Genomic DNA, 22,284 nt, shown 5'->3' with positions numbered 1-22,284 from the left:
TTAATAGGCTTTTCCTTAATCCCTCCTTATTATCCAACATTTTCACTTATCCAACGTTCTGCCGGACCGTTTATGTTGGATAGATGAGACTCTATTGTAGTTGTGTCTGACTCTGGGGGGGGGGGGTGGTGCTCATCTCCATTTCTAAGCCAAAGAGCCTGCATTGTCCATAGACACCTCCAAGGTCATGTGGCCAGCATGACTGCATGGAGCACCATTACCTTCCCGCCAGAGTGATACCTATTGATCTACTCACATTTGCATGTTTTCGAACAGCTAGGTTGGCAGAAGCTGGGGCTGACAGTGGGAGCTCACCCCGCTCTCCTGATTCGAACCACCAGCGTTTCGGTCAGCAAGTTCAGCAACTCAGTGGCTTAATCCACTGCGCCCCTGACATGTAAATAAAAGTTTTTATTTCATAACGTTCCATGTTTCCTTGCCCTTAAGACCTTTTGTGGCAGAAGTCAGGCTAAGTCAATACCTGGCTCACTTCACTGCCATTTTGTCATTGGCCTCTGACCTTACAGTGTTCATCTTTGTTTCCAGATGTATTCAAGGGAAATACATAGCCGTGGGTACTATCACATGAAGAAGGTTATCAGAACCATGTATTTCTTGCAAATTCTCCCATGGAGTTCTGCAGCCTTTATATTGCCTGGAAGTCTAGCATGACAGCTCCAGAAGCAACGTATGCTGGGTGATGCTCCTTACAAGGCATTCTGGGTGGTAGGCTATGTTACCTTTTCCCATCCACTTCCCTGCCAGGTCTCGTGGTTTTATTTATGCATCACGAGTGGTTAGGCCTGGAAGGGATTAGGTGGGATTTTCCCTGCAAATCCACTTGGGGTTTAGCAAGGGTCAGGCGATTAAAGCCTTGGATATTGGCCAGTGAGCTCTCAAGCTGGCCTTTTAAAAGATTCTTGAAGAGGGACCCTTTGGGAAGATGTCAGGGCAAACTTCCTAGCTGCTAGGGAAGCACACAGCCTTTTCAAAAGTGTTCTAGAAGCCATTGTCTCATATTTGGAGGTCATACATCTCTCCTCAACTGAGGTCCAAGATGGTTTGCAAAACAGTTCTGATCACCGGTTGCTCCTCTGGAATTGGACTGGCTTTGGCTGTGAAGTTAGCAAAGGACAAGCAAAGAAGGTTCAAAGGTGAGTTTTTAAACATAGTGTTGACCTAATCTTTGAATTTCTTTGTTTTTTTCCTCCTATTTTAGCTTAGCTAGCCAGATGAAGAAGAATTTCCTAGCACCCAAAATCATATTTACCTGAGTGGGGGATAAGTGTACACTTCAAGTAAAGACATTTCCCAACTGTTGGTTGAGACCCCCCTTCATGATCCAGCATTACTATGTCCAGTTTGCTTTTTAAAAAAGAGATTATTGTTGTGTATAACATATATGTTAGAGCCCCCTGGTAGAGCAGTGAGTTAAACCGCTGAGCTGCTGAACTTGCTGACCAAAAGGTCGGTGGTTCAGATCCGGGGAACAGGGTGAACTCCAGCTGTTAGCCCCAGCTTCTGCCAACCTAGCAGTTTGAAAACATGCAAATGTGAGTAGATCAATAGGTACTGCTCCGGCGGGAAGGTGAAGGCGCTCCATCTGTCATGCCAGCCACATGACCTTGGAGGTGTCTTCAGACAACTTCAGCTTAGAAATGGAGATGAGCACCAACCCTCAGAATTGGACACAACTAGATTTAATGTCGGGGAAAGCCTTTACCTTTACCCATAACATATGTAACAAAACCATAAGAAAGCCACATCTATTCAGACCAGTTTTGAATATTTTATAGAATAGGAATGACATAAAACAGATCCGGGGATAGCAAATCCTTTTGATGCAACTATATAAATAATTTTTAAGTATATGGTGCTCATTTTTGTTGCCCATTTCTGAACCTGCTCCAAATTGTATACTTTTTAATATGAAGCACCCAAGGACATAATGGAGATCTCCAGATGAGGCCTGACCAGTGGCAGATCATTTTTGCATGTAATATTGCTGAACCATGTATTTTGCATCCTATAATTGTGTGTTTGTTTTTTGTGGTCTAAATGTGCAGTTTTGAATGTTTGTCTATATAATTGTTTTATTACTTTTACCTAGTTTTTAGTCCTATTGAATTCTGTTCATGTCTTCCAATGTGCTACCCACCCCTCCCAGGTTTATGTCATCTTCACGCGTGATAGGATTTTCTCTACCCTACCTTCTAAAACATTGATACAAATCTTGAAATGTTGAAATTGTGGTTCTCAACCTGGGACTCCCCAGATGTTTTGGCCTTCAACTCCCAGAAATCCTAACAGCTGGTAAACTGGCTGGGATTTCTGGGAGTTTTAGGCCAAAACACCTGGGGGCCCACATGTTGAGAACCACTGCTCTAGGATAAAACACTGAGGCACTCCACTTGAAACATTTTTCCAGCTATGGATAACAACTCTTTATAAGTATTTTTATACAACCAGTTATGGATCCATCTTATCATTTATTCCACATTTAATTAGCTTGTTAATCAAAATTGTGGAAAAGTTACATTTGGAGGCCTTAATCCATAGAATCCTCCCAATCAGCATAGCCACTGGGCAAGTTGGCTGGGGGATTCTGGGAGCTGCCATCTAAAAATTGACTTTCCCAAAGTCAGGAGTTTGAGCTGAGTGATGAGGTTTCTGTGTTCCAGTGATTGCCACAATGCGAAATTTGTCCAAGAAGGACAAGCTGGAAGCAGCAGCAGGCCATGCCCTCCACAAAACTCTGGACATCAAACAACTGGATGTCTGTGATGAGAAATCCATCCGCAACTGCATCAACAGTATTCCCCAACGGCACATTGACATCCTAAGTAAGTACGCAAACCATTTGCTGGTTCATCCATCTCCAGGGATGAGATTTGCAAAGAAAGGGTATGCAGTAGAACCAGGATATGTGTGTGGCATCATACTCCAAGTGTCACAGCAAAAGCAAGGGAACAAACATTTAAGGGGCTTCAAACTCATTCAGATATTGGCCTGTGTTGATATTGTCCACAAGTACGCTAGTTCCTACAGTGGCTGCATCTAAAGGGTAGTGAATTTTACTACAAAGGAGCTATTTAAGGTGTTGAGAACCCTATCCCAACTCACAGTCCACTGATATGAGACCAAGCACTTGCTAATGTGTATATGTGTAAGAGAAATCCCTTGGAAGAAATCCTTGCAAGAGAGCTCTGCAAAAAGGGAGCTGATCTTTTTGCAGAGGCAAAGCCACGCCTCAAACAATGTATCTTTTTGATGCAGGTGGCTGGGAATGTCAGTTGGAATTTGAGCTTGCTAGAGAGAGCACTGGGAAGAAAGGCTCTCTAGCTACTATGCTGTATATATTGATGCTGATTGATTAGTTATTGATCTTATGCAACTACATGGACATTGTAAGATTGCAGAACTGTTTGTTTATATTTCAACTCTACAAGCAAGAGTAAAAGTTCCTTTGTTCTTTTAAATTCCTCTGCCTGGTCTGAGTCTTTTGCACATGGTGTTATCTGGATGCTACTGATTCCGCTGCATACTCTTGCCTGGTAACACTACAGTGGCTGCATCTAAAGGGTAGTGAATTTTACTACAAAGGAGCTATTTAAGGTGTTGAGAACCCTATCCCAACTCACAGTCCACTGATATGAGACCAAGCACTGAATTTCATCATACACAACCATACCTATCTCTTATTTTATGGTGTATTATATGTGTATTCTTTGTTTGAGAATAAATTGTTTAAAAATTCAGCTAAGATTTTAAAATTTGTTTTTAATCAAATCAATATTTATTTTTATGCTAAAATTCATTAAATGCCAATGTTCTTATTTGAGTCACGGCTACTATTTTTAATTACTTTGCACTACTACTGTCCTAATAATTTTGAATATGTTTGTTTAATTTGATAGTCTGACACATTATTTTTTTCTCGTGATCTAGCACTTACACAGTAATACACATTTGATATTTTCAAATTTGGCTAGAAATGGTTACAGGAAAAAAGTATGAACAGACACTTAACACTGATATTGCCATGCAAATATACTACTCGAATTTCCTCAGTCTCTCCTTTCGTCTTAGTCCGGTCCTCATAATTCTACACTATGTCTTCATCCAATGTGTACTATCATTTATTCTTCACTGACTTGTCCTTAAACAGCAGAGACATTTTTATTTTTTTAAAGATGTACTATAAAACACAATTGGTCAATCAACAATGAACACTGTAAAGAGTGCATTAAAAGTGATTGTAGTGCATTAAAATTGCTCTTTACACACCTCAGAACTTCTTGTCCATATGCTCCTGAAGACCAAACCCTCTCAGTGCCACATTATGGTCGGTATTCTGTTATATACTGGTTATGCTAATCTTACACATGTGTATGTCTCTTTTGGGTTTGTGCTCAAGTTGGTATAGTGCAATGGTTCTCAATCTGGGGTCCCCAGATGTTTTTGGCCTACAACTCCCAGAAATCTTAACAGTTGGTAAAGTGGCTGGGATTTCTGGGAGTTGTAGGCCAAAAACATCTGGGGACTCCAGGTTAAGTACCACTGTACAAGATGGAATAGGTTAAATGCTAGGACATGATGGTGCTGTCTCTGTCTAGAACACTGTCACATGGAATCCTATGTATTTCACATGATTTAGAGATAAACACTGAGATAATAGACCCCATTGCATAACTTCATTTATTGAGGATGAAATATGTTTCATATTTTCACTTTACAGACCCAAAGAATGTGAAGAATGCTCCTAGAGTTTATATGAAACAAATCCTGAGATAGCCTCAATTAATTTGAATCAATTCCAAATAGCCTATTGGATTAATTGAAGTCAAGAAGAAAAAAAATGTTACATGGTCACATTCTTTTGATGTGAGTCTTGTATGTAGGTCAGGCTTTGGTACCAGGAAGGAACAACAGTGATATAAATGGAGTAGGGTATTGGTGTGGGTGGATTGCCCTCTAAAACTGTGGAACAATAGAGTCCAATGTGAAATATTTGCACGCACATCTTTGGCCAATTCTGGAGTGATTATTCTTCTTACACTGAGCCAATTTCACAATCTTCCAGATTGGATTAGAAACTAAATGGCCAAAGCAAACCAACTGTTGTTGACAAATCCCTGTTACAGAATGGAGGATGGTTTAATCCATCAGGTTTGTTCTCTATATTTTGCTACTTGTTATTTCTCCTGTGGATAGAAACAGATGTTCAGAGACAAGAGGTAGCTGCTTTAAGGTTTGCCACTAGCTGGCACCTGTCTCTGTGTGCTTTGATCATTTGGTGACTGCAGACTGAAGAGGTGAATCAGTGAAGAGACCTTCACAGTATATTAACAGGATACACACATATAATACATAGGCCACACATACAATGGAATTTTTTACTGCAAGATGTCATGTTGGCCACCAGCCTGGATAGCTTTAAAGGGGGATTGGAGAGATTCATGAAAGTTAATGGCAATGGTGTTTCCTGTGTCAGTAACATAGTAAATTTTTTACACAATTATTCTGAATTTAAAGGACATATCCAGGGTACCGGAAATAAGGTTCAGCACCTTGGATAACCACATCAGAATTTGGATTAAATATGGAGTGGATTCACCATCCCATTGACAGTGATGCTATCAGCTGCCACTAGGTTAAGGCTGTTACACAAATTGGCTGAATATTATCTTCAGCATCAATAGTATATTCAGCAACTGCAATATTATATGTGCAGAACCAACAGCCAAAAGTTTCGATTACATACAATGCCAGACCCTGATAACATAATTTGAAACAATACACAAGAGTGTTGTCGAAGGCTTTAATGGCCGGGATCACAGGGTTGTTGTATGTCTTTGAATAAACTAAGTAAGGAAAGGAAAGAATATATATCTCTTGCCACACCCTGGACTCTACACAGATATATATTCTTTCCTTTCCTTACTTAGTTTATCCATACCTCACAACCTCTGAGGATGCCTGCCATAGATGTGGGCGAAATGTCAGGAGAGAATACTTCTGGAACATGGCCACACAGCCCGAAAGACATACAACAACCCAACACACAAGATCTGATTATTTCTGTGTTGGTCACATAGACTCTGGGTATCATCATCATCATCATAATCATCATCATCATCATCTATATTGTTGTGATCCAGGAGGGCTCTGCTTAGGCTCTACTTGATAGAAGAGATTCGGCTAAGCTTCCCATACACACAACATGAATGTGTTGGCCTGAGTTGGTGTCTATTAGATTGACTCTATCTAAGGCAGAGCTGAACTTTGAACATGCTTACCATTGCCAGGCCAGCTCAAAACATTTTTCCATTGAGGCAAAGGTCAAGATGAGGCCTACTCATTAATTCCATGTGCAGTTCAGCAGGTGCTGTGAGCAGAAGATGTTGAGAGATAGGTAGCTGGATGATAGAAGCGTGTGTACCAGATAGCCACTTGAGTTCTATTCCATCTACTTATCTAATTTGCTACTTTCAGGTACAGCGAAAGAGACTGTGTTGTCATCAGTTGGGTTGAAACGGATCTGCCAGTGTGAGTCATTTCTATACATGGAATGAACGACTAGGTCCCATGTTGACCTCTGTCAAAATGGAAAAATGTTTCGAGCTGTCCCTGGCAATGGTTAATTCAGCTTGTTCAAAGTTCAGATATTATGGGACGTTTAGTCCAACAACATCTAAATGGTGATAGATTCTTCACTATCAAATGACATAGTTCTCAATTGTCTGTTCCTATTTGATGTTCATTTGATACTGGAGGTTAACGGTATGAACTCTTGGCTGTCTCTCATAGTCAATAACGCTGGTGTTGGTCTCATTGGTCCCATTGAGTGCCAGTCTATTGAGGAGATGAAGGCCATCATGGAGACTAACTTCTTTGGTGTGGTGAGGATGATCAAGGAGGTCCTCCCTGATATGAAGAAAAGGAAAAACGGTCACATTGTGGTCATCAGCAGTGTCATGGGTTTGCAAGGTAAGCTTTTGTTTGCTTTGATCCCACAGCCTTGTTCACACACACCAGTCAAAGCATCCCGTTTAGAACTTTCAAGCTTTAATCCTAAACTTTCTCACTCAAAAGTAAAACCGAGACAATGGAAACTACTTTTAAGGAAGCATATATAGAACTACTCTGTATAAAATCACTTCCACAAACATTCTTCTTCCAAGATTTTTCTACATTTGATTGTCTTACAACCTGGAATTAAAATATAAGTTGAGTATTCCTTATCCTTGGGACAAAAGGTGTTTCATATTCTAGAATACTTGCATATACATAATGAGATGTAATGAAGAGGGATCCAAATTTAAACACAAAATTAATTTATGATTAATGTATACTGTATACACATAGCCTGGAAGTAATTTTGTATATAATATGTGAAAATAATTTTGTGCATGAAGTAAAGTCTGTGAACCATCAGAAAGCAAAGATTACACAATTAGAGCCACCCATGTGGACAACTTTGGATTTTTTAAATTCTCAGTGGATTTTTTTTAATTCTCAGTTTTAATTGGCATTGTTCCCTCTTTCTTTCTTTCTTTCTTTCTTTCTTTCTTTCTTTCTTTCTTTCTTTCTTTCTTTCTTTCTTTCTTTCTTTCTTTCCCCCTTCCTTCCTTCCTTCCTTCCTTCCTTCCTTCCTTCCTTCCTTCCTTCCTTCCTTCCTTCCTTTATTTATACTCCGGTTTTCTCCTTGTGGGAACTCAAGGTGGCTAACAATCCCACACTTTCATCATAGTTTCAAAGCACAGAACAAAAAATAAAAAATAAAACAATTAAATAATATAGTATGGTGTAAGGTAAAAAACAAATTAAAATATAATAAATACACTTGGCATTTGATATGGCACAAAAATTAGGTGATCAACCCCTTTCTCTTTCTTTCATGGTTGCCTCATCCACTGTCAAAATGAGATTATAAATTCCAGATGCCAATGTCTTTGTTATCTCTCCTATTCTGCAAAGGATCATATACAGTCCATTAGAGGAATCATTAATTAACAGAGGGACTTCAACCCTTTCTCTTCAAGGGCCCAATTGAAGCAAATCCGACCAGGCTTTGCTGTTTGCTATGGAAGGAACACTCCCATCAATGCCCCTCCTCCATGCCATGGTCACAGGCTTACTCAGTGCTGCCCTCCACCTCCTACACCAGATATTTTGTTAAAGACAAAAGACAGTGCAAGGAGCCAGTGATGTGAGATATATTGCCCAGTATCCTTTTAGTGACATTTATAGGTTCAAATTTCTGTACACATGCAAAAGTATTTCAATTGGACATCATACATTTACAGTATCCATCTGATGGGGGGAAATACAGAACCTGAAGAGTATGTATCAGTGATGTGTATCAGAAGCAGTGTATGTGGTCCATGATGGGCTTCTGCTTAATGTGTTGTCGAAGGCTTTCATGGCCGGGATCACAGGGTTGTTGTATGTCTTTCGGGCTGTGTGGTCATGTTCCAGAAGTATTCTGTCCTGACGTTTCGCCCACATCTATGGCAGGCATCCTCAGAGGCTGTGAGGCATGGATAAAATAGGCAAGGAAAGGAAAAAAATCTATATCTGTGGAGAGTCCAGGGTGTGGCAAGAGTCCTTTGTCACTGGGAAGCCAGCATTAATGTTTCAGTTAATCTGCTTATTTTGTAATGGAGCCAGAGGCCCTCTACAGAACACGAAATAGCTCAATGTGGAATGTGTTGCTCACATTTGTCATTGTACTTGTGTGATGGGATGGCACACATGTGGATTTACCAGTTTATTTATTTAGTTACACTACAATTGTATCCAGTGTAGGGATTGCATATTGCAATTGGAACAGAAGAAACCTGTTGTTACCTAATGCTATGCCACAATAATGTATGATCTCAAACCTAATGTCTCATTTAGCCTTATAGAACTACAATGAGGGTCATAAAAATATTACCACTTCTCCCCACAGAAGAGATATTTTGTGCTGGTAATAAGCAAGCTAACTGTGTTAGATCCCTAGGAAGTGGGACAACTTGGTCTTCATCTCTTCTTTTTGCCTCTTTCTTTCTCTCCAGGTATTGTGTTCAATGATATCTACACAGCCTCCAAATTTGCCATCGAGGGCTTCTGCGAAAGCCTCGTTATCCAGGCGCTCAAGTTCAACATTTTGTGAGTAGTTAGTTGTAGTCTAGTAGTGCTTTAAAATCCCAAGTTGGTTGCCTTTAGTGGCAATATATATTTTTCTGCGGTCTTAATTGTGTTTTTCATATCACATAATGATAGGTGTGTAATATCGCTTTAACAGCTAGGGTCCCTCCTGTGCAACTGTGTCCATAGCTTTATGAGGAACAGTGAGAGAGATACAGTGAATAATTCCAAATCTTATATCTGATTGTACTTGGGCTGGAAGCATACTGTACAATCACACTGGAAAATCTAGAACAGTGGTTCTCAACCTGTGGGTCCCCCAGATGTTTTGACCTTCAACTCCCAGAAATCCTAACAGCTGGTAAAGTGGCTGGGATTTCTGGGAGTTGTAAGCCAAAACACCTGGGGACCCACAGGTTGAGAACCACTGATCTAGAAAGCCCCACAAACAGTTCTGTGGGGTGATATTTTTTAGAATACAATTAATTGAAATGGTGGCTATTGGATCTGTGGAAGTAGCATGTGTATTTTTGTACACATTCCCAATGGATGATATTTTTAGACCTTTGCTATTAAAAATGTGCACAGCTTTTTGTGCACATAAGTCATACTGCAAGATACACAAATGGGCACATTTGTGAGAGATAGTGTGCTTTTTCTCACAAGGAACCTCATGAGGTGCAAAACTTGATATTGCCAAAATTATTTTTTATGCCAGACGCAAGGTGGCTTTGTGGCACATATCTTATGTGTGTTTATGTAATGTGTGTGCATCAGAATGGACCTGTTGTCCCCCAAGTTCTGTTTTCCCATAAAATATTCCACAAATTTGTAGCATTTTGGTACCTCAAAACTTCTGCTGAACATTTAGAAAAACAGTTTAGACATCCAAAAGAGAGAGGCAGGCAGAGTGACCATCGGAATACAAACACAACAAATGAAATTGTTCTAGAAGATAATCATTCTCAATGTCTACATTTCTGCAATGCTAGAAATTTGGAAACTGAAGGAAAATATCATCTGAGGGGACAGAGTTTTTATATAGGAGGGCAATGCCTTCATCCCACTCCCCATCACTTCCCTTGTCTCGAAAAGTTGCAGTTATGGATACTTGATGAATTTATGTCCACATTTCATAGTGAAATGGCTTTGGGCTTAAAGCAGGCATGGGCAAACTTCGTCCCTCCAGGTGTTGTGGACTACAACTCCTACAATTCCTAACAGCCGGTAGGCTGTTAGGAATTGTGGGAGTTGTAGTCCACAACACCTGGAGGGCTGAAGTTTGCCTATGCCTGGCTTAAAGGCAGATTGAAATGTACATGAAATGTCTATTTTAGGATAAAACAAGCTTCGAATTGTGTGGTCTGAGAGAGCATATTGTATATTTTTGTGCTTAAAGGTACATAGCTAAATATGTGCTAAATGCAAATGTTCGTGCGGATTTTTTAAAATGAGGATTCCTGTGAAATTTGGACCCGCCAATAAACACATATAAAACTGATGGGGCCTGGAAATCAACGGATCCATCAATTCCCAAGGGCAGGACCTGAGCAAAGCTGAAAAGGCAGGTTCTTGCAAGAACAGGTGGCCCTTCAATAATTGATTCTGTTTATGGTTGCTACTCAATTATTTAGTAATAAGACTTTAGCTTTGTTCAGACATTACTCATTACACATTCTTCAACATGGGAGGAAGGGAATGATTCATCTCATTTTCCTGAGAGAGAAACAAATCAGCGGATTGCAGAGAAGAGGTTCTCACAGAGGTTTTCCATGTGAGTAAGATCACTTATTTTCCAGGGTTCTTGCACACATGGACACATATCTCTTCTTCAGTTTCATTGCTTTCAGTCTGTGGAAACAAAGGAAGGGAGCAATGCCAAATGTTACTTTGTTGAAGAAAGTATGGTGAGTAATACCTGAACAGAGTTAAGTGAGTAATGCTAATGACTGTGTTCAGTACTCATCTTTTCCATAACCATTAATCTTTCCCATAACTATTAACGTTTTCCATAATTGGTTTTATTAAGACCCTGACTTGTTCATCTCTGTGCCTCTGGAGCTTAATTAAGAACTCTTTGTCCATATTAAATGAATGAAAGGAAGGATGGATGCAGAGCTTTGAAAAGTTCCTTTTTTTAACATTCATGATCTCTGCAAGATTCCTCAAATTTTCATCCAAAAATCAAAACATTCCCAGATTCTGATGTGCTACAAGGCAGCCAACAACCACCAGAAAGAGTCTCATATAAAAGCCTTGCTCTGATTTTTATATCTATGCTTACTTGATTTGTAGTGTCAGTTTGATAGAGCCAGGCCCAGTGGTCACTGAGTTTGAGATGAAGGTCCATGAAGATGCAGAGAAGGCTGACTATTCCCAGACGGATTCCGAAACAGCCGAGATATTCACCAATATCTACCTGAAGAATTCCAAGGCCATCTTCTCCAGCTTGGGCCAAACCCCAGAAGATGTGGCTGAGGTGAAAATCTAAATATCTTGTTAACATGTGTGAGGAGGGGACCACAACACACTGCACTTGCACAATTATTGTATACACTAGGCAGCTGATTCTTGAAGGGAAATGATTGTGCCGACTTCCCAGTATATATAGGTGCAGGTGATGACACATAAAGCCCTATATGGCTCGGGCCCTCCCTATCTTCGTGATCACATTTCTTTTTACGAACCAGTGTGGGCTCTGAGATCTGTCAGGGAGGCCCTCCTCTCACTCCAGCCACCATCACAAGCATGCCTGGTGAGAACAAAGGAGAGGACCTTCTCAGTGGTAGATCAGACAAGCACCTGCACTATGCTCTTTTTGCAAGGATCTGAAAACTTGGTGGTTCCTGCAGATTTTTGAGCAGGATTAGTCTTAGCCCCCCCCCCCCCCCCCCGGGTTGTTAAGTAGGATCTCACTCAGCATTTCACCCACTTCTGGCCCTACGGATATTCTGTTGCACTTGTCTTGCCTAGCACTTTATAGTTGGCCTTGTCCACTCTGAAGCCCTGGTCATTATATCAAGTCCCACTGATGGAGTATTTTGTAACTGGTTTTTAAAATTTTGTGGTTATTTTGAATTGTATGTTCTTGTTTCATATTTATTATTCTTTATCACGTTTAATTTGTTATATGGTTTCTTTGCTATGTTGGAAACCACTCTGAGTCCTCTTGAGGAGAGCGGGTGGTATATAAATAAAGATTTATTATATATATGGAGAGATTGCACTCCTCTGATGTTCCGGTCTACAATGAGGAGAAGAAGCAAAAAGCAAGAGGTGTGTGTTGTTGGTTGTTCTACAATTTAGATCAGATTTTCTGGCATAATATCGGCAGGTGGTTTCTTCTAGAGTGGGACCGAAGTTGGTGCAGAAAAAGAATCAGCTAAGATGTAACAATAAACAGAATTGGAACCATCACATTGAAACAATATAGAATCATTAAATTGTGTAAGCATTAAAAATAAAACAGCAGTACCATCTATGAGGGTGGGATAGTTGTCAGTTTGGCTAGAAGACAGACACAGACAGTTGAAGGGCCAGATTGATTGGTTTTCTTGGAGCAGGATGAGTATTTTGATGAGCTTTCAGGACATTAGGAGCCCTGGTGGCAAAGTGCGTTAAACCACTGAGCTGCTGAACTTGCAGACCGAAAGGTCCCAGGTTCAAATCCCGGGAGCAGAGTGAGTGCCTGCTGTTAGCTCCAGCTTCTGCCAACCTAGCAGTTCGAAAACATGCCAATGTGAGTAGATCAATAGGTACCGCTCCGGCGGGAAGGTAACGGTGCTTCATGCAGTCATGCCGGCCACATGACCTTGGAGGTGTCTACGGACAATGCTGGCTCTTCGGCTTAGAAATGGAGATGAGCACCAAGCCCCAGAGTCAGATATGACTGGACTTAACGTCAGGGGAAACCTTTACCTTTTTTTCCAGGACATTGGAAAGCAAAGTGACACAATTTCAGGGGCAACATGCCGGAGGAAACGTTTCAAAGTAATTCCTGACATATCATGTATGTCACTCTATCAGTGATGTTGAACTGTAGTTACAGTACTATTTCTTCCTCCTCTCCTCTTTTTCCTTTTCCTCCTTCTCCTTCCTCCTTTCTACTCCTAACTAATTTTTATAGTTAACTTATCAACTTAAGAAAACCCCAGTGCATTTCATGTGCAGCTTAACTGAAATGTTTCAATAAAAAATGTTGGCCTTTCACATTTGTGGACTTTACATTTGTGGATCTGATTATTCACAAATTGGATTAAAATATTTTCCCTATCTCTAGTTCATTCAGTGTGATTCCATGGTCAAATTTCTCAAAAAAAAGCTCTCTCTCTCTCTCTCTCTCTCTTTTTTTTAACCTGAGAGAACATTACTCTCAGAATTTTTAGAGCTGTATCTGCACTGCTATATAATGCAGTATGACTTGCATTATATGGTCAGTATAGACTCATATAAGGCAGTTCTATGCTATTCAAACTGCATTATGTGGGTCTACACTGACTATATACAGTGTTCTCTCACTTATCGCGGAAGTTACATTCCAGGACCACCCGCAATAAGTGAAAATCTGCGAAGTAGGGACACTAGGCTTCTCCTTAGGTAGGAAGTAGAAAGAGGGAGGAAGGAAGGAAGGGAAGAAGAGAAGAGAAGAAAGAGGTTGGGGAACATGGCACTGCCGACTTCTCCTCCCGCTGCTGTTTGGGCTCCTTTTTCGCCCTGCTGCTCGACTGAGATCACTGCTACTGTAAATCATAATTTTGTATTACTTATAATATTATTTTAGTGTTTATTAAAAACCATAAAACAGCGAGTCCACAGAAAGTGAACTGCGAAGTAGTGAGGGAACACTGTAATGCAATTCAAACAACATTATATGGCAGAGTAGACCCAGTCTAGGTCCGCTAGTGCAATTCTGTGGCCAGCTTCCAGAAGAGCCTTGCTGTGGGGTCTAGACATTGCTAGAGAAGTCTTCTCTACGATATAAAAAAAATGCAATTTTTAAATTTGCATTATTTCCACTTTCATGGGGATCCTGTGGCCCTAACCACAGTGAATATGAAAGGGTATCTGCATAGTGCTATAACAGTGTCAGCATCTAGAATCTAATAATTATTAATGGATAATAGAATTTATGTGTGATTAATATCTGAATAGCTACTTCCTTACAACCCCAATAGCTGTAGAATATGCCTTGGGTTGTCTAATGCATAAAAAAGAAAACAAAGTGATGGAGACACCCTACTATTTTGGGGTCCCCCTCCTTTCTTCTACTAAAACTATCCTAAATCTACATTACTACATACTTGCATTTTAGATCTAGTTTCCTTCTTTTATTTATAATGCCCTGATTGTTTGGAAACGATTCAGTTCCATGAACCAGTAATCCCACCTAATCCAGTTTCAAAACTTTTTTAATTTCTGAGGGCTTAGTTGTGTACTTCAAGGTTTGGACCCTGGTACGCACTCACCTGCAAACATACAAGGGACGATGGTGTTACTCTGAAGGCACAGCTGACACAATTACATGGCTTACTATAACCTGTTATGAAACTTATAATATTGAATGCATTCACCTACCGTGTTTCCCCGAAAATAAGACAGTGTCTTATATTAATTTTGGCTCCCAAAGATGCTCTAGGTCTTATTTTCAGGGGATGTCTTATTTTTCCATGAAGAAGAATTCACATTTATTGTTGAACAAAAAAAAAGAAATGAACATTTATTATATACTGTAAAGTAGTTGTCATCACAAACCAGCATAACCAGCCAAACTGTGAATCCTATCAAGAATTTCTTGTTACTACCATTATTTCCATGAACAACTGGTATGTACATTTACCAATCCTGCATGCTCTGGTGTTCTGTTTGGCAGGTGCTGGGCATGCTTCCAAACAAAAACTTTGCTAGGTCTTACTTTCAGGGGAGGCCTTATATTTAGCAATTAAGCAAAACTTCTACTAGGTCTTATTTTTCGAGGATGTCTTATTTTCAGGGAAACAGGGTAGAACTCAGATACAGAGAAAATATTCTCTGCCCCTTTATAAATTTACATAGAAAAAGCAGAGGCACCTCGAGATAGGGTGAATATATTGGGAGCTTGCAGTATTTGTTGCTGTAGTTCTTGGAAAAATACCCCTCCAGAGAATCCCTCTCCAGAGCAGCTCTATGGCCAATTTTCGCTGGAATTTGACCATAAGCTTATATTGGAAATACAAATGCCTGTACAATCTCTCGAGATCTCCAGATCCAACTGTGCAAATCTGGAGTCATGTTGGGGGACCTAGAGAGAATATATTATTCAAATTCCGAAATAAACAAATATGCAAAAGTTAAACCACAAATGCGGAGGGCCGACTGTATCCACTAGGCTTGTGCATAATTTCATATTTAATTATTTTATTTATGTACAGTATTTATATTCCACCCTTCTCACCCCGAAGGGGACTCAGGGCGGATCACAATGTAAATACACATGGCAAACGTTCAGTGCCATACAACATACAGACAGGAGACAGAGATGGAGACACAGAGGCAATTTAACATTTTCCAGCTTCTGGCTTCATGAGGGTATGCTCGATTCCGGCCACAGGGGGAGTTGCTGCTTCATCATCCTCTGTGATATCAAGTCCTTGATGGATTACTTCCTCACTCCTTTCCGCATGCTGCTGGACGATTTTTATGCTGTTGTAAATTAGTTAAATTAGCCTCCCCACATAAGCGGTATCTAAATTTCCTACTTGATAGATGCAGCTATCTTTCAGATTGCTTAGGTCAACAACGAACTTGGCTATTTAAATGGTTGGACACTCAATCCGATGCGGGCTGGCTTCGAACTCATGACCTCTCAGTAGTAGTGATTTATTGCAGCTGGCTACTAAATAATTAGTATTTTGGATCAAATTCATTAAATTCGTGCATAGGAATCAATATTAGAAACTTGCAGGAAAGGGGGAGATTTAGAAATCGAAACACTCTCCAATCATTTTAGTTAAGATTCTGTAACATTCAGATGGCTCCCAAGGTCAGTTTAATTTTCAGTATAAGCATTAACCAATTTTGGTAAAGCCAAGAAATCATAAAGTGTTTTAAAAACCAATCCTGATTTTCTTTGGCCTGTTTGCAATAAGGAAGGCACTGGGGCGAAACTAAAGTTAACAGGCAGGAGACTGAGAACACAGCCATCTTAAATGTAGTTTGGGAAAGCAAGGCTCCCTGTGGCAGAGAATACAAAAGGTGCTGCCCTAAACTACATTTCCCAGAATGCAATGCTCAGCATCTGAAGGACTCAATGAAGGCTGCAGCAGTCTAATAATAATAAATAAAATTATTGAATCTGCAGAGAAGACTAAAGTAAGTAATAGTATAAGTCTGTGCTACATTGAAGTTATGTGCTTGTGTGTCATAAAGACAGACAGACATTCAAGGAAATTGCTGTTGTCGCATTTTGGGGGGATAAATTGTTTGTGTCTAAACTTTTAAAAATCTCCAAAAATCTGTAGATGATTGAATCTTTTTGAAACTTCTGGGGATTGATGCCCTGGTTGTCTTGTGCATTTATATAAAATTCAAGTGGGTAGCTCTTATAGCTTTTTAAAAAATGTTGTTTGTAAAGACTTTGAAAATTCAACAAAATCTATGGATAAGTGAAAGTTCTTAGTGAAAGTGAAATTTGGTGGGCCAATAGTGGTAAATGTGTTCTACCATTGTAGCAAGTTTCACTCCAATAGCTTTAGAAATGAGGGGAAAAAAAGCCCCTGAAGTTTCCTCAATTATAGTAATTGTGTGCAATTACTATAACAAAATAGCAACAATTTTTTCACAAACTATACTTTAGAAACACTTTAGAAATGAAGCACCCACACCTCCCAATTTTGTAATGACCTTTGAACCACTTTAATGGATCGCATATCCGTAGTTTCCTCTCAACATTTCTGTTATCCTGGACTATTATTGGGCAATTCTTGACACAGGTTGCCACAGTAAATTTCCACCTTTGAGTGATTCTTCTTTTAATTCTAAGGTGTCTCCATCTCTTCTTCTTTCTCTCTTTAACTTGTTTCCCCCCCTAGAGTTATAGTACTATAATGGATCAGTGCAAGTATAAAAATACTTGGAATGAAAGAATGGTCAAAGATGTGACAACACCAACAGAGCTTGGAAAAACCCAAAGGGTTTTATCACAGGAATTCATGCTTCTTTTGGTCAATCTGGGAGAGCCCAGAGTCTGTTAAAGCAGCCTAAAGGAAAGTCTATCTTCCAAGTGTGGAATGCTATTCTATTCTAAATTTGATTTGTCATTGAATTTGCGGCCAAGATGAGCTGAAGGAAGGACTGAGCTAAATTCCAAGAGGAAAAGAAGGCGAAAGGGGAATGTGATTTAAACTGACAAGTCAAAACTTTGGCAGGCAGCAAATATATAGTCCCTTTGGAACCATCCATCAGCAGGAAAATGTGCTGAAGGTTTGTCCATGCTTAAGCAGGAGATAGCAATGCAAATATATCCATGTGCTATTTGATCTGTTACTCTATTTGAGTTGTTATCCTTTTCTTGGAAAGCCTCCTACCATGAGCTGCTCTGGATGGCATGGAATCATTTGGCAGTAACTAATTTGAATCAATACCTACTTACTTCTAGGAAAGTGTGAATCATAGCAGGGTAGTATCCAACTGATTCTCCTTAAATGGCACGGGCTTCTAGGAAGAAAAGATTGTCAATTCAACTAAATTTGAGCCAGCATTTATTGCAGCTTAAACTTGAAATTTTCACGTATAGTAGAGTCTCACTTATCCAAGCAAAACAGGCCGGCAGAAGCTTGGATAAGCGAATATCTTGGATAATAAGGAAGAATTAAGGAAAAGCCTATTAAACATCAAATTAGGTTATGATTTTACAAATTAAGCACCAAAACTTCATGTTATACAACAAATTTGACAGAAAAAGTAGTTCAATACGCAGTAATGTAATGTTGTAATTACCGTATTTACAAATTTAGCACAAAAATATCACGATATATTGAAAACATTGACTACAAAAATGGCTTGGATTATCCAGAGGCTTGGATAAGCGAGGCTTGGATAAGTGAGACTCTACTGTATATATGTGTGCCTTAATTTGGTATATTGTTGTTCTGTTGTTACATGTTTTCAAATAGACTCAGACTAATCCTAGGATTTACTTAGCAATATTTGTTCAGTGGAGGTTGGCCATTGCCCAGGATCACCTAGTGAGTTTCCATGGTTGTGAGGATTAAGGACCTCATCAGATGGCTTTAGGGCTCCGTTTCCATGTGTGGTGGAAATGGAGCCCTACGGAGGCCATAGCATCTGGTGGGACTCAGTGGAAATGTGGAAAGATGGGCATAAGATGCGGATAGGATGTGAGATGGTTGGACATCTCAGAAGATGAGGAAAGATGATAGGGAATGAAGGAGGGTGGTTCTCTTTGCTTTCTCTGCTTTTCCCTCAGCCTGTCTGATGAGATCATTTGGATTCCATAGGAATCCCTTTCCACAGCATATGGAAACGGAGTCCCAAAGCTTAAAATGTGGAAATATGGGCAGAAGATGGGTAAAGGATGTGAGATAACTGGATATCCCAGAAGATGGGGAAAGATGAGGATGGTTCTCTCTGCTCTCCCAGCCTTTTCCCCTGTCTGTCTGATGAGATGTTTTAAATTTAGTCCTGGTCTAGTACTCCGACCACTACACAATGCTGTATTATAAGATCCCTAGCCAGAAGGGCCATGGGGATGATGACTGCCTCTATCAAAAATACCTGACTATACTTTGGGAAGTGTACTGAGCTGAGAAAGTCTATTCTGTATTAGGGAAGGGTGAGTCAGAGTTTGCAGACTTTTACAAGGACCCTATCTGTTTTTCCCCACAGCACACGTTGAAGGTCATCACCACTGTCAAGCCTCCCTTCCGTCACCAGACCAATGCCATCTATACACCCATGACTGCCCTCAAACATGCTGACCCCACTGGGGCCCTGATGACCGACTCCTTCTACAAGATGATCTTCAGATATGACACCCTTTTGCATGTCAGCTTGAAGGCCATCCGTATTATTCGCTGGCAAGCCCACAAAATGAGACAAGGGGCCAGGCTGCTGGGCTTCAGATGAGGTGCTTCGGAGGCTCAAAGACCAGAGTTTTAAGGAGAAGAGAGACCAGGAGGTGATGCCAAGAGACCCAATCAGAAGAACATTTCAAGGATTTATTTCATTATGGCAATTTTTCTGTCTGGACTTTTTAAATGTTCATAACATTTAGTTGTATCTTCACACCACATCAGGGTGGACAACTGTGGAAGGCAAGGATATAGCATTAATTTTCCAGGAGACATTAGAGGGTCACATCACCCAAACTAGCTTTGCAAAAAGTGTTTATAACAATTGTTTCAAAGGCCCCTGAGGGGCATGAGGTATATTTTTACCATGCCATTGGGCCTTCCTTTTAGGTCCAAAACAAGTTTTGATAACAATAAGTGGAAATCACTCCTTGTTTTAAAAAAGCCCCTTTCCTGGACCTAAACTGGCGAAGGCATATAAACATGATGAAAATGTGCCCCCTCCTCCCATAAGGCATTTTAAATAAGACCTTTTTTTTCAAAGTTCCAAATGTTTTTTGAATCTGTGGGGGTGTAAGGGGCCTCCAAATGTGGTAGAAATACTCCCCACTCCTGGCAGCCATAAAGATGTCTTGGGGGCTGTATACAGCCCATAGCCTTTTCAGACCTCTATGTTACATTTTTAAGTCCTGTTTTGTATGTATTACTTGCATGCTTTATCACAGTGGCAGGGATCCTATCAGCTAATCTCAACTAGAGTAGACATATTTAATCATTTGTTGTATGTTGAGTTGACACTAGAGAAATCCAGTGGGTTCAATGGCTCTTCTATAGCCAGAACTTACAATAGAATTTAAGCCCATGATTTGGGGCCAGAATCCTTTTGGAACCTTATGCTTGCATTAAAATAACTGCACAAACAGTTTCACTTTGTCAGAATTATGTAAGTGAAGCTTCTTGCACAACCAATGGTTCTACACAAATGTATAAATAAAGCCAGTGAGATATGGTAAAAACCGGAATCTATCAAGGAACAAAATGTTAAAGGCTTTATGTTAATTTGACTAATGTGGGAGCTTAAACCCATACTGAACCTGCAAATATAATCACTGGACTTTTTTTGCTGGTTGTGAAGCCAGCAATCCTTAATCTACTTTCTAGAGCAGTGGTTTCCAACCTATGGGACGCAGCCCAGGAGTGGGCTGCAAGAACAAAAATGTGGCCTGTGAACCTCCTTCCTTTTTATTCATTGTATTTTATTAATTTTTATTTCCACTCCTTTCCAAAGAGCTGACCATTGCATTGGATAGACCACATAAGTTATAGATTATTAAATATGGTTTTCTGTGGGCGAGCAGATGGCGACTACTGGATGGCATATAATCGTATATCAGAAACTAGAGCTGATGCAGTCTATCCAATGCAATTTTCTGAATCAGCACCCCAAATAACCAAACCAAATTTAAAGTTGACCAAAAACTTATTTGTAACCCTTTTGGTACTAATGTTGAACCACAACAGTTGGATCCTGGGGCACAATAAAGACTTTCAAAAGAAAATTGGCCTGCATGTTTATAGATTATAAGAAAACCTTTGATCAAGTAAATCATGAAAAGCTTTGAATTGATTTTAAAGAAAAGAGTATGCCACAATATTTTATTGACCTCTACTCAGAATAAATGGCCACTATCAGAACAGGATATAAAGAAATGCAACGCTTTCCAGTTGGCAAGAGGGGTCAGGCGGGACTACATTTTATTTCCCTGTTTAATTTGTATGCTAAACACATCATACACAAAGCAGGATTAGACTCAGGGGAAAGTGTGTGAAAACTGCAGGAAAGAACATCAGTTTAAGATATGCAAATGACACCATACTGCTAGCAGAAAATAGCAGACTAAGAATACTTACTGAAGACTATTAAAGAAGAAAGTGCACAGTCAGGTTTCCAGTTAAACATCAGGGAAACAAAAATAATGACCACAGATTATTTATATAACTTTAAAGTAGACAATGTAAACAGTGAAGATAGTGAAATAGTTTAAGATTTTCCTTACTGTGGCTCAGCCAGACATTAGAATGGAGAATGTAGTCAAGAAATCAAAATTTAGTCAAGAATGTAGCCAAGACCAGGTTTTGGAAGTACGGCTTTGAAGGAACTAGGCAAGATCCTGAAGTGAAAAGATGAATCATGGAACAATAAAGTTCAGATGGTCCATGCCATCATATTTCCAATTTCTATGTATGGTGAAAGCTGGATAGCAAAGAAATGTGATAGAAAGAAAATCAATGCATTTGAAATGTGGTGCTGAAGAAGAGTTCTATGAATACTGCACACTGCTCCAAAGACAAATAAGTGAGTCCTAGAGCAAATCAAGCCTGAACTTTCCCTAGGAACAAGGTGGATAAACTGGGACTGTTGTACTTTGGCATATCATGGAAAGGCATGAGTCACTAGAAAAGAAAAGAATGCCTGGTAAGGTAGAAGTCAATAGGGAAAGTGGAAGATTGCATTCCGGGTGGATATATTCCATCAAGCCCTGAGTACAAGACCTGAGCAAGGCTGTTGATGAGCAGTGGTTCTCAACCTGGGATCCCCAGATGTTTGTGGCCTACAACTCCCAGAAATCCCAGCCAGTTTACCAGCTGTTAGGATTTCTGGAAGTTGAAGGCCAAAAACATCTGGGGACTCCAGGTTGAGAACCACTGTGATAGAGTGACTTGAAGATCTCTCATTCATAGGTAAAGGTAAAGGTTTTCCCCTGACGTTAAGTCCAGTCATGTCTGACTTTGGGGGTTGGTGCTCATCTCCATTTCTAAGCCGAAGAGCTGGCGTTGTCCATAGACACCTCCAAGGTTATGTGGCTGGCATGACTGCATGGAGCGCCGTTACCTTCCCTCCAGATCTACTCACATCTGCTAGGTTGGCAGAAGCTGGAGCTAACAGCGGGCGCTCACTCCGCTCCCAGGATTTGAACCTGGGACCTTTCGGTCTGCAAGTTCAGCAGCTCAGTGCTTTAACACACTTCGCCACCGGGGCTCTCATTCATAGAGCTACAGTAAGTTGAAACTGAATTGGTAG

At 40.1% G+C, this 22,284-nt stretch overlaps 1 protein-coding gene across 1 annotated transcript; it reads left to right on the top strand.

Moving 5' to 3' along the window:
* The first annotated feature begins 289 nt into the window (after nt 1-289).
* LOC100566498 (retinol dehydrogenase 8) lies at nt 290-20,761 on the top strand. Its single transcript, XM_003222561.4, has 6 exons — nt 290-1,154; nt 2,682-2,843; nt 6,811-6,990; nt 9,063-9,156; nt 11,431-11,614; nt 19,018-20,761. The coding sequence occupies exons 1-6, from the start codon at nt 1,058-1,060 to the stop codon at nt 19,255-19,257; spliced, it is 957 nt and encodes a 318-aa protein (XP_003222609.1). The 5' UTR covers nt 290-1,057; the 3' UTR covers nt 19,258-20,761.
* The last annotated feature ends 1,523 nt before the right edge of the window (nt 20,762-22,284 follow it).

Source organism: Anolis carolinensis, chromosome 6 (genome assembly GCF_035594765.1).
Source record: "Anolis carolinensis isolate JA03-04 chromosome 6, rAnoCar3.1.pri, whole genome shotgun sequence".
In the NCBI taxonomy this organism is placed as follows: Eukaryota; Metazoa; Chordata; class Lepidosauria; order Squamata; family Dactyloidae; genus Anolis; species Anolis carolinensis.
Note: the sequence above shows the minus strand (reverse complement) of the source record. Positions and strands in the feature narration are given on the sequence as shown.